Source organism: Zea mays, chromosome 2, assembly GCF_902167145.1.
Source record: "Zea mays cultivar B73 chromosome 2, Zm-B73-REFERENCE-NAM-5.0, whole genome shotgun sequence".
Lineage (NCBI taxonomy): Eukaryota > Viridiplantae > Streptophyta > Magnoliopsida > Poales > Poaceae > Zea > Zea mays.
This window is the reverse complement of record NC_050097.1, coordinates 114427372-114442435: the sequence shown is the minus strand read 5'-3', so window position 1 is coordinate 114442435 and position 15064 is coordinate 114427372. Positions and strand designations below refer to the sequence as shown.

At 42.0% G+C, this 15064-nt stretch overlaps 1 protein-coding gene across 2 annotated transcripts; it reads left to right on the top strand.

Moving 5' to 3' along the window:
- Positions 1–1318: 1318 nt before the first annotated feature.
- On the top strand, positions 1319–5388 carry LOC103646865 (fe-S cluster assembly factor HCF101, chloroplastic). 2 transcript variants are annotated; one of them, XM_008671494.4, is made up of 15 exons: positions 1319–1660; positions 1766–1867; positions 2010–2152; positions 2257–2307; positions 2482–2637; positions 2738–2881; positions 2959–3101; positions 3250–3319; positions 3413–3508; positions 3598–3687; positions 3779–3832; positions 4195–4318; positions 4480–4604; positions 4930–5052; positions 5142–5388. In XM_008671494.4, the coding sequence occupies exons 1-15, from the start codon at positions 1573–1575 to the stop codon at positions 5226–5228; spliced, it is 1596 nt and encodes a 531-aa protein (XP_008669716.1). In that variant the 5' UTR covers positions 1319–1572; the 3' UTR covers positions 5229–5388. The 2 variants fall into 2 exon arrangements, with proteins under 2 accessions (XP_008669716.1, XP_008669715.1); XM_008671493.4 differs by having other exon boundaries at positions 1328–1660; positions 2007–2152.
- Positions 5389–15064: the final 9676 nt, after the last annotated feature.

Sequence of the window (15064 nt, the reverse complement as noted above, 5' to 3'; positions counted from 1 at the left end):
ACTCGATCAACCTTGACTTTGTAAGTCTTCTTCTTCACCTCTGGCTTTGGGTTCCTCGGCCTCTTTGACCTTCTCCCGTGCACTCGATACCTCGAAGCTCTTCTTGCCTCCATCCTTGGCTTGATTAGTTGTCTTCGAGTTACGCACACCGAGTCTCACTTAAACAATGTCCATCTTACTTGTGATGTCCATTATCTATAGATATTCCAGTCTTTGGATCATCACACTTGTTCACTTGTGTTGAACCCTGTAAGCTTTGCATTAAGCACCTATTCAACACTTAGCACACATGTTAGTCCTTTAATTGGGTTGTCATCCAAACCACCAAAAACCACAAGAGAGCTTTCAGAAATTAGTTGTACCAAAAAGGACATCAAGCCCATTCTATGACATTACAAAGACCTTTATTTTCACTCTCAATCATATTGACAATTGTGTGAGATAAAACGACAAAAGAAGAGTGTGTTGATATAGTGAAAGTAGTCTAACGTCCTTATATATGTACAACGCAACATATTCACACATGCTCCTCAAGTTTGTTGCTGATCAATACCATAACATGCGAGCAGTATCTCCACGCATGCGAGGATGAAACACCATGACGCTAATATCCTAGCACCATGCATGCGAGCGAGACTAAAGACCACAATAATGTCTTAAACACCCACAACCTTAAAGAGAAAGACGACAACTAAGATGATCCTCTCAGATATGTCAACTCTTCGCATAAATAGACTTTTGCTAACAAATTTTTGCCTACAAGATCCATTCACATTCTCATATGATTACCTTTTGAGCATGTCCAACAAGGTGTCTCAAAATGGTATCCAAAAATTAAAATACCATATCATTTAAAGTATGCAAGACAAATTGAGCTACAACAGTTAAGCCCTAAATCATGTAATATATGAAGTAAATTATATTATTAGGACATAAAATGTTGAGAATGGTGTAGAAAGCAAGGATATGGCACTAATTTGGAGTGTAGTATATTTTGATCATTTTATGGCGTTTCCTATTTTTTTGATTTTTAAAAAAAATAGTGTATTGTTGGGCTGTTTTTTTAATGAATTAACCCATATGGTTTTAAGATAGGATACTAATTTAAGTTACGGTTGGAGATGCTCTAAGCATATATTTGATACTTTGCGCTGTTACGAGTTATAAATTATAATCATGATTACAAGTTTTTAACTCACACACTAGCTAATGTTTGGTCCTTCAGGTGCGTATGCCCGTGTCCTCTGTGACAGGGAGGAACTGATTTGATCCAACAAAATTTCCTTTTTTTTTCTTTTCCCGCTGCTTTAAATCTCGGCGTTTTCGTGGCGCGTGCAGGCGGAGAGGAAGAGGACGCCAATCCAAATCCTTATCCCCACGTGTGTTATCCTTCCATTTTGTGGGCGGGGGTGAGCTCCTGCCTCCTGCCGCCCTGCTTCGCAATCCTCCTCCACCTCGACAACGACGCCGTCGCACCTCGCTGCTCGCCGCCACAGCGGTCTCACCTCATCAGCTTGTGTCGGCCACGGGACGCGACCGAGGCGAGGGCGGGCAGTCTTTGTCCGGTCGGCGATGCAGACCCTCCGTCCCGCGCCCGCCTCCTTCCTCGTGCCGCCCGCTCCCCAGCTCCTCCGCACAGCGCCGCCACCAGCCCCGAGAGGTGAAGTGCATCTCCCTCTCCGCGTCGTATCTCTTCCTTGTTCAAGTGCAGCGTACTGATTAACTCCGCGCTTTGGTTCCTGCACGCACTCTCTCCCTCTCTCAGCAAACGCTGCTGCTCTTGCCGCGGCGTCGCACGGCTGGTTCCCCTCGCCGCACCGTGCCTGCCGGCGCCGTCGACGCGTGACAAGGTCTGCGTCGTCCGGTGGTATGCTCCGACTTCTTCAGAAACTCTCCCGCACTCGCACCGCGTGTTGCTGTTCTAGTTTCAGGCTTTTAGCACGGGAAACTCAGAACCAGTCCTTAAAAATATACTCCGTGGAGTATTACCGTTCGGTTTAATTCAGCAGCTAGCGCCACCGTGGCCTCCGTGGATGATGCCAAGAAGGACGTGCTCATAGCGCTCTCCCAAATCATCGATCCTGATTTCGGCACGGACATCGTGTCCTGTGGGTTTATCAAGGATTTGGAGGTCAGTGAGGCCTTGGAAGAGGTAAATGGAGACCCTTCGTCAAATTACAGGAATCTGATCTAGTGATTACTGCGTGAGCTGCACATGAACTGGAATTGGTGGAGTGATTATGGTTGATGTTTCAGGTCTCATTTCGTCTGGAGCTGACGACTCCCGCTTGCCCAATCAAAGACGAGGCAAGTGCATCTGGTTTCTGAAGAACTATTGGCTAATTGTCCTTTTGGGCTGTTAAAGTAAAAGAATAAGGCTGAAACATATCTTAACTTCATGTTATCCTAATTGTCCGCGGACGGCAGATTGTTGGATGGGAATATTTTACTTGTAAACCTTTACTGGCTTGAGCCATGCAGTTCGAACAGAAGGCGAACGAGGTCGTCGCAGCACTTCCATGGGTCAAGAAGGTAGACGTCACAATGTCTGCGCAACCTGCACAGCCGGTATATGGAGGGGAGCTTCCAGAAGGGCTACAGAAGATCTCCAACATCATAGCAGTTTCAAGCTGCAAGGCATGCAAGAAATCCATAACTTCGTGCATATCAACAAATCTCATAATTCGTTTCACTAAAGAAACATTCGGTTTTGTTTTGTTTTGTTCACATTTCACAGGGAGGGGTAGGGAAATCAACTGTTGCTGTAAATCTTGCGTACACACTAGCTGGGATGGGAGCTCGGGTTGGAATCTTTGATGCTGACGTCTTTGGCCCAAGCTTACCGACTATGGTTTCTCCTGAAAACCGGTTGCTAGTGATGGTACACCTCCTATGAACCTCTATGTTAGCATGAAATTTTGTACCTGCACTAATAATGGTAAACAGACTTACCTTTAGAACCCAGAAAGCAAATATATTCTTCCGACCGAGTATTTGGGCGTCAAAATGGTGTCCTTCGGGTTTGCTGGACAAGGAAGGGCGATCATGCGGGGTCCAATGGTTTCAGGAGTCATCAATCAGCTGCTGACCACTACTGACTGGTATGCAAACTTGCATTGGCATCTGTTCTCTAAAAGAAATCATGTGAATATAAATAAGACAGGACAGACAATTCACTAATTATATTTCTGAGAATGTTATTAGTTTCCGTATACTGGAGAATTTGACAGCGTCCTTTGGTTCATAAAGGGGTGAACTTGACTACCTTGTCATCGATATGCCTCCTGGAACAGGCGACATACACTTAACACTCTGTCAGGTGCTACCACCAGCCTCTGTGCTGTACAAATCGTATGTAGTAACATCAAATACTCCTTCAAAGCATTGCGAAATATAACGTCTGAAATATCAGGTGGCTCCATTGACTGCAGCAGTGATTGTTACCACCCCTCAAAAGCTGGCTTTCATTGATGTTGCCAAGGGAGTAAGGATGTTCTCTAAACTGAAGGTGTGTCCACAATGTGATGCATTATACAAGTCTAGCGTATAAATCTAACCTTACATTGACTAGTTTCTGTATCCTCTTCTGTCGCCAAGGTTCCTTGTGTTGCGGTTGTAGAGAACATGTGCTATTTTGATGCTGATGGAAAACGTTATTACCCATTTGGACAAGGTTCTGGAACTCAGGCAAGACATCAATATTTCAATTATTTCTCATACCATAGTTCTCTTGTGTAGTAGCTGTTGAATTGCTTTTAAGATGCAATTCCTGTTTCAGGTTGTGCAGCAGTTTGGAATACCTCACCTCTTTGATTTGCCAATACGGCCAACTGTAAGTTCAGTAATAGCTACTTATCATGAACTAAGGGGGTGTTTGGATTCCTTGGATTATAGTAATTAGATAAAATAATCTGAATATGATACAAACATCCTAGATTATGGCATGGATTAAAGTATTCCAACCACCGGATTATTATACTCATTATTTATACTCCAACTAACAATGATCCACCTCTATAATGTAGGGATCCAATCCAAATACTCCGATTAACAGTGGTCCACCCCTATAGAATAATCTAGGGATTCAAATGGACTAATGATTAAAATCTACAATCCAGATTACTGTAATCCGATTGGGATCTGAACAAGCCCCTAAATAAGAGAGCAAAAATCACAGTTTGGTAAGTTATGCAGCTTTCGGCTTCCGGAGATACTGGAATTCCTGAGGTTGTGGCTGATCCGCAAGGGGATGTGGCTAATACATTTCAGAATCTTGGGGCATGTGTTGTTCAACAGTGTGCTAAAATCAGGCAACAAGGTAAATAGACTGAAAGTAGTTCATGGAAGATGACCTCATATACGGACACAAAAAATAATAAGAAAGCACCAAATAAGTTGTGCAACACACGTTCTGGATACACATACATAATACAGAAAAAGAGACGCTTTTCTTATAAATTGTTATTTTTCTGTTGTCAGTTTCTACAGCGGTGTCCTACGATAGATCCATTAAAGCAATCAGAGTGAAAGTGCCAGATTCAGACGAAGAGTTCTTGCTGCATCCAGCAACAGTTAGACGGAATGACCGATCCGCTCAAAGCGTGGTGTGTATATATGCTTTTCAGCATTCAGTATGTGGGATATATGTGGTTCTAACATCAGTTCTTAAGGATGGCAAGTCAAAAGTGTCTTCATGTCATTAAATTGTGAAAGTTTCATTTCTACTTGATCATAGTTGGTCGCCATCATAAATGTACAAGATCTACCGGTAGTCCTTTCTATATTTTTTTTATTTCTACTTAATGAATAGGCAGTGCGGTTGCCATTTATATATTTTTCTAAAAAAAACTTAGGTCATGCATGGTAAACATATTTGGCATAGCTTTGTTTCTCCTTGTGTATAACTACGGATTCCTTAAATTTCTGCAGGATGAATGGACAGGGGAGCAGAAGGTTCAGTACAGTGACATACCAGATGACATCGAGCCAGAAGAGATTAGGCCGATGGGAAACTATGCAGTTTCTATAACTTGGCCTGATGGATTTAGTCAGGTAAATATGATAAAAAGCTGTAGAACTCACTTAACCTGTGGTATCCACTTTCTGAAAAATGCATACGTTCGTACCTGGTGCTTCTGCAGATAGCACCTTATGACCAATTGGAAATGCTGGAGCGGTTGGTGGAGGCTCCGAGTCCAGCAGCAGCGTCTGCAGTGGCCTCGTCATGATACAGCAGAAAGAATGTTCAGTTAGCAAGGGGCAAGAAGGCCGACTTTTAGCTCCCAGAAAATTTATAGCTCTGCTACAAATTTTGAAAGAATTTTACAGTACTGTAGAACCATGCTCATTGAATTTTAAAAAAAGGCAGCAGCTTTCGTTCCTCTTAAACCATTGTGCAGACCCCCGTTCTCACTAAACCACAGGCTAGCCTTGACAATACCAAACCATAAAAGAAAACGGTTACTGTTATAAAGATAGTTTTTTTTCCCAGTTATATAGAAAATTGATATAAAACTAGTGACAAACAGAAGGTGCATGGGTGGATCTAATATGTTTGTTACATATGAATATAGTGAATACAAGTATTATTGATAACCATTGCACATGAGGATCATACCCTGGAGCAAGCATACTGCTAGTTGATGTAGCCGTCTCAATTGACACAGTGCAGATCGAATAGCAGTGTCGATCGAGCAACTTTGTCGAAGGCACTCCCAAAAACATGATTGTCCGTTCCTCACCTAAAGCAGATAAGCGTTTGAAGAACTATAGGCGTCTCAGGAATTTGCCCTTTGCTGGAATTACACCTCGCGTGTGATACGTCAATCTCCTTTTCTCAACTTCGAATTCATCTTATAAATTGGTCAAAGTTTTCTCAACTAGTAATGTGAAGTTAATTTAACTTTTTCTTATTTATTATGGATCATGAAATATTTAATTATCTTAAATAAGCTGACTCATTTATTTCAATAATCCCCACCAAATATTTCAAAGTTGTCTCAAATCGGCCAACTCATTTATTTCAATAATCACTACCAAATATTTCAAGGCACATAACGAATACAATGAGATATTTTGGCAACACTTATTCACATCTTAAATTGACAATTTTATGCTAACAAACTTGACCAGAGCTCATAACTTACATACCACAATTAGTTTCAACTCATTTCGAACAATGGGTAAACTGCAACTAGGTGGTTATTCGATTGCTTTAAGATTGGTAGGTGGACACATTTCTAAGAGAACGAGCAGATGGAGCTATTAGACTGTCTCTAGCAACGATATGTATAATGTCCGGTACCCTAAATTTAGGGGGTGTTTGGTTTCTAGGGACTAATGTTTAGTCCCTAGATTTTATTCCATTTTAGTTCTAAAATTGCCAAATATAGAAACTAAAACTTTATTTTAGTTTCTATATTTAGCAATTTATACACTAAAAAGGAATAAAATGAAGAGACTAAACATTAGTCCCTAAAAACCAAACACCCCCTTAGTGTTTTTGAGTGTATGCAAGTCCTCCAGCAAGAGTATGTAACACGTCCGGTAAAATAGCGACCCTTGCAGCAACAGGCAAATGTGGAGGATCCCTGTACATCCGCTATCCACACTTCTGTCTCTCTTTGCTGCCGTGGCGTGGTGCGAAGGAAGACAAACAACGGCAACGCGGAAGTCAATAGAGAAGCATCGAACGAAGAGAAAAAAATACTATTATGCTACTACGTGAACAGGATGTTAAGTGTAGCTCTACGATATATTTTTAATTTCAAAATAAATTTCTATTTTTTTTGTAATTTCAATAAATTCCTAAATTTTTATTATGTTAGTCACGTTTTACATCGGAAAATAGTATTTGTAAATTAATTAAATATACTATGTTCCGCATGATTGTTTTCTGTTTGCGTGTAATGCAAACAAAACAAATAAAAACTAAATAAATAGAGAAAAAGAAGTCTATTATTACTGTAACTTTAGAGGATCGAATTTAAAGTACGTTGCTGGAAACTGAGAAAATATAGAGGGCAGAATCTTTTAGAGTGTACTGTAAAAGACAAAAAAATATTTCTTTAGACTGTCCGCAGCGGTGTCCCCTAAATTTCCCCCCTAAATGTTACTATGCAGCCACGTCAGCAAGATTTCATCCCCTATATTCACTCATCCCGCAACCGCCCACCTATAAATTCTCCTATATATCCCTCTACACATTAAATATACATTTCCACGTAACTAACATAACCAACTTCATTTTCTATTTTCTTTTTCCTTTTCACACGTCCGGCTATTTGGCCATGTTGTATATTATTTTTTAAATAAATGTTTTTATAAATTATGCAGAACATACAAACAAAAAGTTAGTTACATTTTAATTAGGATTTCCATAACAAACTTCATAATTGTGCGTCGTCAAGATTATTCTGAAACATTGCGATGTCAAAATTGAACCTAGCTTACGTTGCAAGCAGACACTGAACATTCGTACGCAGGAAGACACGGTTGGCTTGCAGTGAAAGACACTAGCTTCCCCCAGAAGCCACATTCATCTCGCCTATATATATGCATACTTCGTCTTCCCAAATGTGCCCATATCCCACACAACTCCAGCTAGTTAGCCATTGTTGGGTATGTCTCATTTCCATAGGGACAATGATTCCGATTCCAGTGATAGTGACGACAACACACTTATGCTTGTCACTCTTCTTACCCTCAACATTGAGGCTAGACGCCTTCTCTGAAGGTGTTCCGGTATACCTCGCCGCATCATTCACAGGGATCATTTTGCTGGAGAAAACCTCATCCACCATCACTACTTTGGCCTCAACCTAGTGTATCCACTCCACGTGTTTCGTAGAAGGTACGAAGTTCAAACTTTTCTGGATATGTTCTCTCATTACCATTGTCTTCATAATTTACCTATTACATTTTATAGGTTCCGCATGAGTAGGCCGTTGTTCATCCACATTATGGAAGGAGTGCAACAGCAGGATAGTTACTTTACGCAACGGGTCGACGCAACAGGCCTGCCAGGACTTGGGCCCCTTCAAAAAGTATGTGCGGCAATGCGGATACTTGCTTATGGGTTACCTACTGATGTCGTAGACGAGTACATTCAAATTGGGGAGTCTACCGCTAGAGAATGCCTTAATCATTTTTGTCGTGCAATCATTACATATTTTAGTGGGTGGTATCTACGAACTCCTAATGAAGCTGACATTGCACGCATCATGCACAATAGTGAGTCCAGGGGCTTTCCACGAATGTTGGGTTCCATAGATTGCATGCATTGGGAGTGGAGGAACTGTCCTACCACATGGCGTGGACAGTTTTGTGGCAGAAATGGAAGACCTACGATGATACTCGAAGCGGTAGCAACGTACGATCTATGGATTTGGCATGCATTTTTTGGCAAGCCTGGGACAAATAATGACATAAACATGCTTCACCGATCACCAGTATTTGACCCCATGACAAGCGGTCGAATGCCACTCGTGAATTATACAATCAACGGTCATGCTTACAACTTCGGTTATTACCTAGCTGATGGCATTTACCCCAACTGGCCAACTTTTGTCAAAGCAATTAGACACCCTTATGAGGAAAAGAAAGTATATTTCACACAAATGCACGAAAGTTGCAGAAAGGATATTGAGCGCACATTTGGAGTTCTTCAAGCACGGTGGGCGGTGCAGTATGGTCCTGCGTACGGTTGGGATCGTAATTGTTTAACCGAGATAATAACAGCATGCATCATCATGCACAACATGATTGTCGAAGACGAAGGTGAGTTTGTAGGAAACACAGATTTCGGAGACAGCACTTCAGGCATTGAATCATCTCAACTAATTCAAGAAGGACGGTCCGAATGGGTGATCAATCACTTCGATCTTCGTCGCCAAGAAAGGTCTTCGACACTACAAAATGATCTTGTGGAGCATTTGTGGGCTCGGCGTGGAAGCATGTGAACGTATGGTTTCATAACTACGTAGTTGCATCTTAAATTGAATAAGTTAAATGTCCGAAGTGGCTTCTTGGTTTTAGTCGTGTTATGTCGTGTTATGCTTCTACAATTCAATAAGTGATAGTTGTACAAGTTAGTAGCCGATGTCATTTGTTCATGGACTAAGTGATGCAAATGTATTCTATCACATTACACATGTACAACCTTTTTAACAAGCAAACCACAACATAAGAATGCAACAAATAATAATGATAGGTCTTTGCACATACGACTCTAATATTATTTAGTACTCACGTTACAACATTTAATAGTACCCACATGTCTTGCAAGACATATGCATACAACAACTTTATAATGTTTGACAAAACAAATAACACAATGAACTTATATAATTGTTCGCAAACCGGATACGGAAACACTAGTACGGCATGTCAAACAACAACACATTTAGCGAAAACTAAATATGAACTGCTGCAAGTGTTTTTTGTGCTCCTTCATCATAGTCCAAACTTCAGGATCCACCTCTTCTTCACGAGTACACTCCAGCATCTGCAGCTGTTCTTTGGCCGATCTGAGTTCTTCTAATCTCAATTCCCTTTCACGAATGCTTAACTTTTTTGCTTCTAAGTCCAACCTCTTATTCTCTAGTTCCTTGTATTGTTCATTGAACTTATCTTTCTTCTCACCCTTTTCTATGCAGCGCTGAATTTGTTTTTCAGTTAAATCTTGGAGACGGCTTAAGTATTCTGTCGACGATGATGACACAACTTTCTTTCTCTCTGATTTACAAGAATCACGGCCAAGAGGTCGTTTTCCTGTCAAACCAGCAGAACCACTATTAGATTCTTCTACAGCAATTGTAGGACCACCAGAAGATCCGATTGCTTTTCCATGTAATCCTCGGAAAGAAGGTCCTTGACAAATGCTCTCCCATTTGGGTTCCCCTTCAGTTTATGCTAGCAATGCATAAAATGGAATGGTTTGTTCTCCTCATGTGCAAACAAAGTAGCCGCCTTGGAAGTCTGCAAAAGTAAGGAATCAATAAGCATATGCCTACCACTTTGCAAAGATGGAGCTAAGTACAAACAGTTCATAAATTCTCTACGTCAGTGCTAACCTTGTCATCGTCAGTCAAGCCACTTTGTTTCTCTCGGAGAACTCTTGCGTAGCACCCCGAGAACTTACTAACATCTGCTCGAATCTTGTCCCATCTGCTGCTAAGTGCTCGATTCATTCTACAAGGGTACTCGCCCCTTTGTTCGTTGTATCTTTTTTCTATTCGTGCTCAAAGTCCCTCCTTCCTTTGTCCAATGTTGACAATAGGATCACTACTAATTTGCAACCATGTTGTGCAAAGTAGAAGGTCTTCAGCAGCAGTAAAGTTTTGTTCCTTTGTTTTCTTTGGTTTGCTAACAGGTGTAGGAGTCTTTACAGGACTATTGATGTCCTGAACACTATGTTCAGCATCAGACTCCAAGTTCACAGGTAATGAAGGTACTGTATTCGAACCCTGCAATGGTGTACTAGTATTTGAACCTGGAAAGGAATCTGCAAAAGGATTGACTTGAACTAAACCTAGAGGATTCCTGACAAAGTTCATGTAATGGTTCCAATATACAGCAGATTGTGAGGTTGGAAGCATGGTTGATTCAGAACTTGTATTTCCTATCTGAATGGGAGCCCACATTATTATTGGACCATTTGATGGATTAGGAAAATTAATGTTGCCCATCATGTTGCAATCCATAGGATGATGGTGAATGAAGCCCCTAGGCCATAACGGTGGTGGAGTGGGAAATTCCTGACCAGTTGAATTGTGTGACATCGCCTGAGAATTTGTGGCATTGTTTGCTAGGTCCATTCTATGATTTGTGCACATGGGACGAATGAAGTGAAATGGTGTAAACTCAATGCAATGCACATTATAATGAACAAACATATTTCGGATAAAAAGGTAAACATGATAACAGACGAAGCACTTATAGAAGCAAAATAATGATCAAAGGTTGTGATCAACTGTTTGACTAGCAACAACACAACTTGATGATAACAGAGTCATCATACTACAAATAAGTAGGCAATTCCGTACATAAAACTTGCTTATGGGAACTACATACCACTAAGACTGAAACAGAGATGACAACTAAAATGTCATTTCAGAGCACACAACCTAAGAGTTGTTGCCTGTAGATGACTACTTATAAGTTCAAAAGGATGTCATCTCTCTGAAGCTGGAATACATGGCTAATAAATATTCCAGTAGCTATTGCGCGTAGACCTATTAGAATCGTTGAAGTACCACTCATCACTGACTTCGGGCCAGTACATCTCATCTTCATCAAAAGATCAATCAGTAACTATTGGAGGGGTCGACAAAGTTGTAGGTTCAAGACTTATGTCATCCCCCTGGTACTTAGCAATTTTTGGAAATGCTTGCACTTTTGCCTCTAAGGCATCTTGCTGTAGCAATTCTAGTCTTTCTTTGATGGCAAACAAGGTTCTAGCTATGATCTCTTCATCATGCATGTGGTCTAAAGCATGACCTACTAAACCACCGAGTGATTTGGTGGCATCCTCGGCACAGTCAACAAGGACTTTGAGCCAAGCCTTCATGTTTTCTTCTGTCGAGGATGCCATGATGATATGTGCTGCAAACAATTAATATATGAAGTAACAAGTGCATACCCTTACAAAGCATATAGACACATGGAATGAATAAGTACACTAATTGAAGAACAAAATTGTAGGCAGGGACATATAATGTTAATGAAAGCATGGCTCATATTGTTGCCAGGGACATATAATGATCATGGAAGCAGGACTCATATTCTACACAATACTGTGACCATTGTATGTGACTATACTTGAACAAAACAATTGAGTACATGAAAACACAGAAAAGTCTTAACGCATACTGATGATGTATATGTTAATAGGCTAATTATGGTGAACAATAGCATCAGAACTTGTATTTCACATGATGTACTCATTAACTATATGAAAGATCAAACATATATTATACCATAAATTAGGTAACTTACAATCAGAACACCTGATTAACGAAACCACTTAATGTTCCAAAAAACATTAACCTACCTGCTTTTTTACATAACATGAGGCACACAATATTATGAAGTAATAAAGATGTCTTATGTAAAAAAATGAAGTTATGAACTATAGAATGACCATGAAGTAGGCAGGGTTTAGGTATGAGGTATTCGGGTTAACCCAGGATCAAGGTTGCACATGTACGTTTACGAAGGAAATTATAGATTGTTGAAAGAGCAAAAAGATATTGTTCATTTATTGGTTAACATAGTATCATAACACCTGAATAAGGAAACAGGTTAATGTTCCAAAAAACATTAACAACTCCTGCTTTTTTACATAACATGAGGCACAGAAAAATGTGGAGTAATCAAGATGTCATATGTACTAAAGAAATCAAGTTATGAAGTATAGAATGAGCATGGATTAGTTAGGGTTGAGGTTTGAGGTATTTGGGTTAACCCAGGATGAAGCATGCACATGTATGTTTAGGAAGGAAATGAAAGGTTGTTGAAGTGTGTTAACTAAACCCTAAACGGTAGAGCAGATCCATGTACACTTGTGCTGCTGCTAGTATTCGAATCGGCTCCTTTACATGTATGTTTAGGAACTAAGCACGTACAAATTCGAAAAATGAAGGAAGACTGATGAACTTGGGAGCAGATTGCAGATCACGGTCATACCTAAAGAACAGAAGATCTGGGCCGCAACACGACGAATCGAAGCGAGCAACTCCAGATCTGAGGATGTCGTCCACGCTCCGACTGGAAAAGCTCACATGCGGCGACGAAAAGCCTCGGAGCAGTTGGATTTGTGGGCGCTTCGTCTTCCTCCACGAACGGGATTGAGTGCTGACGAACTCGACGTGCTCCACTTCGTCCTGCTCGTCGCCGACCTCGACCGGCTCAGAATCGGCCTTCCGCCGGCAGATCCACCGCCGCGTCGCCCGATTTCGCTCGACTTCGACAGACACGTCAGAGCAAGAGAAGTGGACCGAGAACTTTCCTCGGTGTGGCACAGGCGACGGCTTACGCGATAAGCAGGAGCGGTGGAGTGAACAGTGTACCGCTTCATCTGGCATGAGAGAGAAGGGGAGCGCGTCGGAGAGGAGGCCGTAGGGCGCGTCGTTGCGGGGGAAAGGGGGACACTGTTTCCCCTAAACGGTGAACAGTGTTAGGGGAAGGGAGGGAAAGCGGAGACCGCTGCAGACGATGGAATTTAGGGTACGTTGTTCTCCATCCTCGTCCACACCCGGCGCCTCCCCCACGGCGACCGAACGCATATCTACCACCACGGCCACCCAGTCCATCCCCTACCCCGACCACCTCCCTCGGCTGGCCCATTCCACCCCACATCCTGTTCCCTCAAGTCCATCGTCATCGGATCTCTCTGGATCCTGATTGCCCAACGCCACCATTAATCGCATGCAGGTGAGCTTCGCTCCTACCCCACCACGCCCTGCCAACCTCTAGCACCACATCCGCCATAACTCCCTCCTCCCTCACTCTGTACGCGAGATCCTACGGGGATTCAGCTGGATTCGACGCATTGAAGCTCGCATGTCGCTCTTATGGCGTTCCTCCCCCTAGCGCGTCGACACGATGGGGATCGACGACATCGCACTGCCCAGCGGCTCGAAGGTCGGACCTGATGCAGTGTTGGGGACTTGTTCTCAAAGGCTATGAATCAAGAACAAGGAAACACAAAATATTAATGGTTAAAGCCCTTCGTCCTTCGAAGCATTATCTCCCTTAGGATTTAATGATCTCCAGACGAAGGTTATGAAGGATGTACCTTCATAATCACAGTGTACAATAATGGAAGTAGAAGCATATGAAATATGAGAGGCAACATGAATAATCATATGATATTATTAATATCTCTTCTCTATATTATCATGGATAAACAGAAACAATATTGAATTACATTTGTACCTTTGGCTTGACAGAAGGTAAAAGTCCAAGCGTCACACATGAGCGAATACAAGTCAGCGTGAACAGTACGGGGGTACTGTTCACCTATTTAAAGGCACGGGACGCAGCCCGGTCAAAATTACATTTGTGACCTTGATAACTAGTTTCAATCATGACACAAATTATCATGGACTGATCGGTCTTTTCCTCTTTAAGTCGGCGCAGCCCTTCGTCTCAAGGCGTACCATTAGGCCGAAGCTCCTTGGACAGCAACTTCGTGTGTACCTTCGCGTTGTGTTTGATTATACGCTGATCTTTCAAAGGTGCTTCTTCTTAAAGGACCTTCGGCGACGAAGCAGGCCCCCAACAGTAGCCCCTTCGCGGTGCTAGATTGTTTTTCGTAACGAGCTTGATCCGTGAAAAATCTTCAAGGCTTTAGAATGCCGAAGGTCCGAAAAATACCTTCCCTGAGCTCGTAGAAACGATTAAAGTATTCCGGGCGCGAGGTGGCCCACCACACAGCGGGTAGTGGTCAACCGTTCAGCGGGTGCGAGTGACTGTTCGGCGGGTACGGACGACTTGGCGATTCACCTTCCCACCTGCAGCACTATATAAACAGACGGGTAGGTGTGAAGTTACCACAACATTCATTGCCATTGCACTGTTGTGCTGGTGAAAAATTCAACCATAGTCAAAGCTTTTTCACCGCATTCTCGAGCGAACCATCTCTTTTGAATTAGCTTTGGCAAAAGAAAGAGCTTCATAAAAACTGTAAAAATCATCAGCTTTGTAAAAACCACAAAAAGATTCATCAGATGGCCAGAGTGCACTCGACTACGAGGGTGACCCGTGAAGGGGAGGAGACTAAAACTACTGAAACAGCTCCGATCTCCAAAGTTATGAGACAATCAGGATTAGTTGTGACAGAGGGAGCCATTGAAGAAGGTGCACCTGCTGCCGAAGCTGAACAAGCTGATGTTGAGGAAGAAAATGCTGATGAAGAAGAAGATCATAGCATTCTGATCTCATCAAAACCCAGCCACTTGGATTTTGAAAAATCTACTGTGTATGAAGCTGATATGCCCATGATGATAAAATTGAGCTACTTCGGAGAAGCTGAGAAGAAGCTTATTCGTTTTGGTGGAGA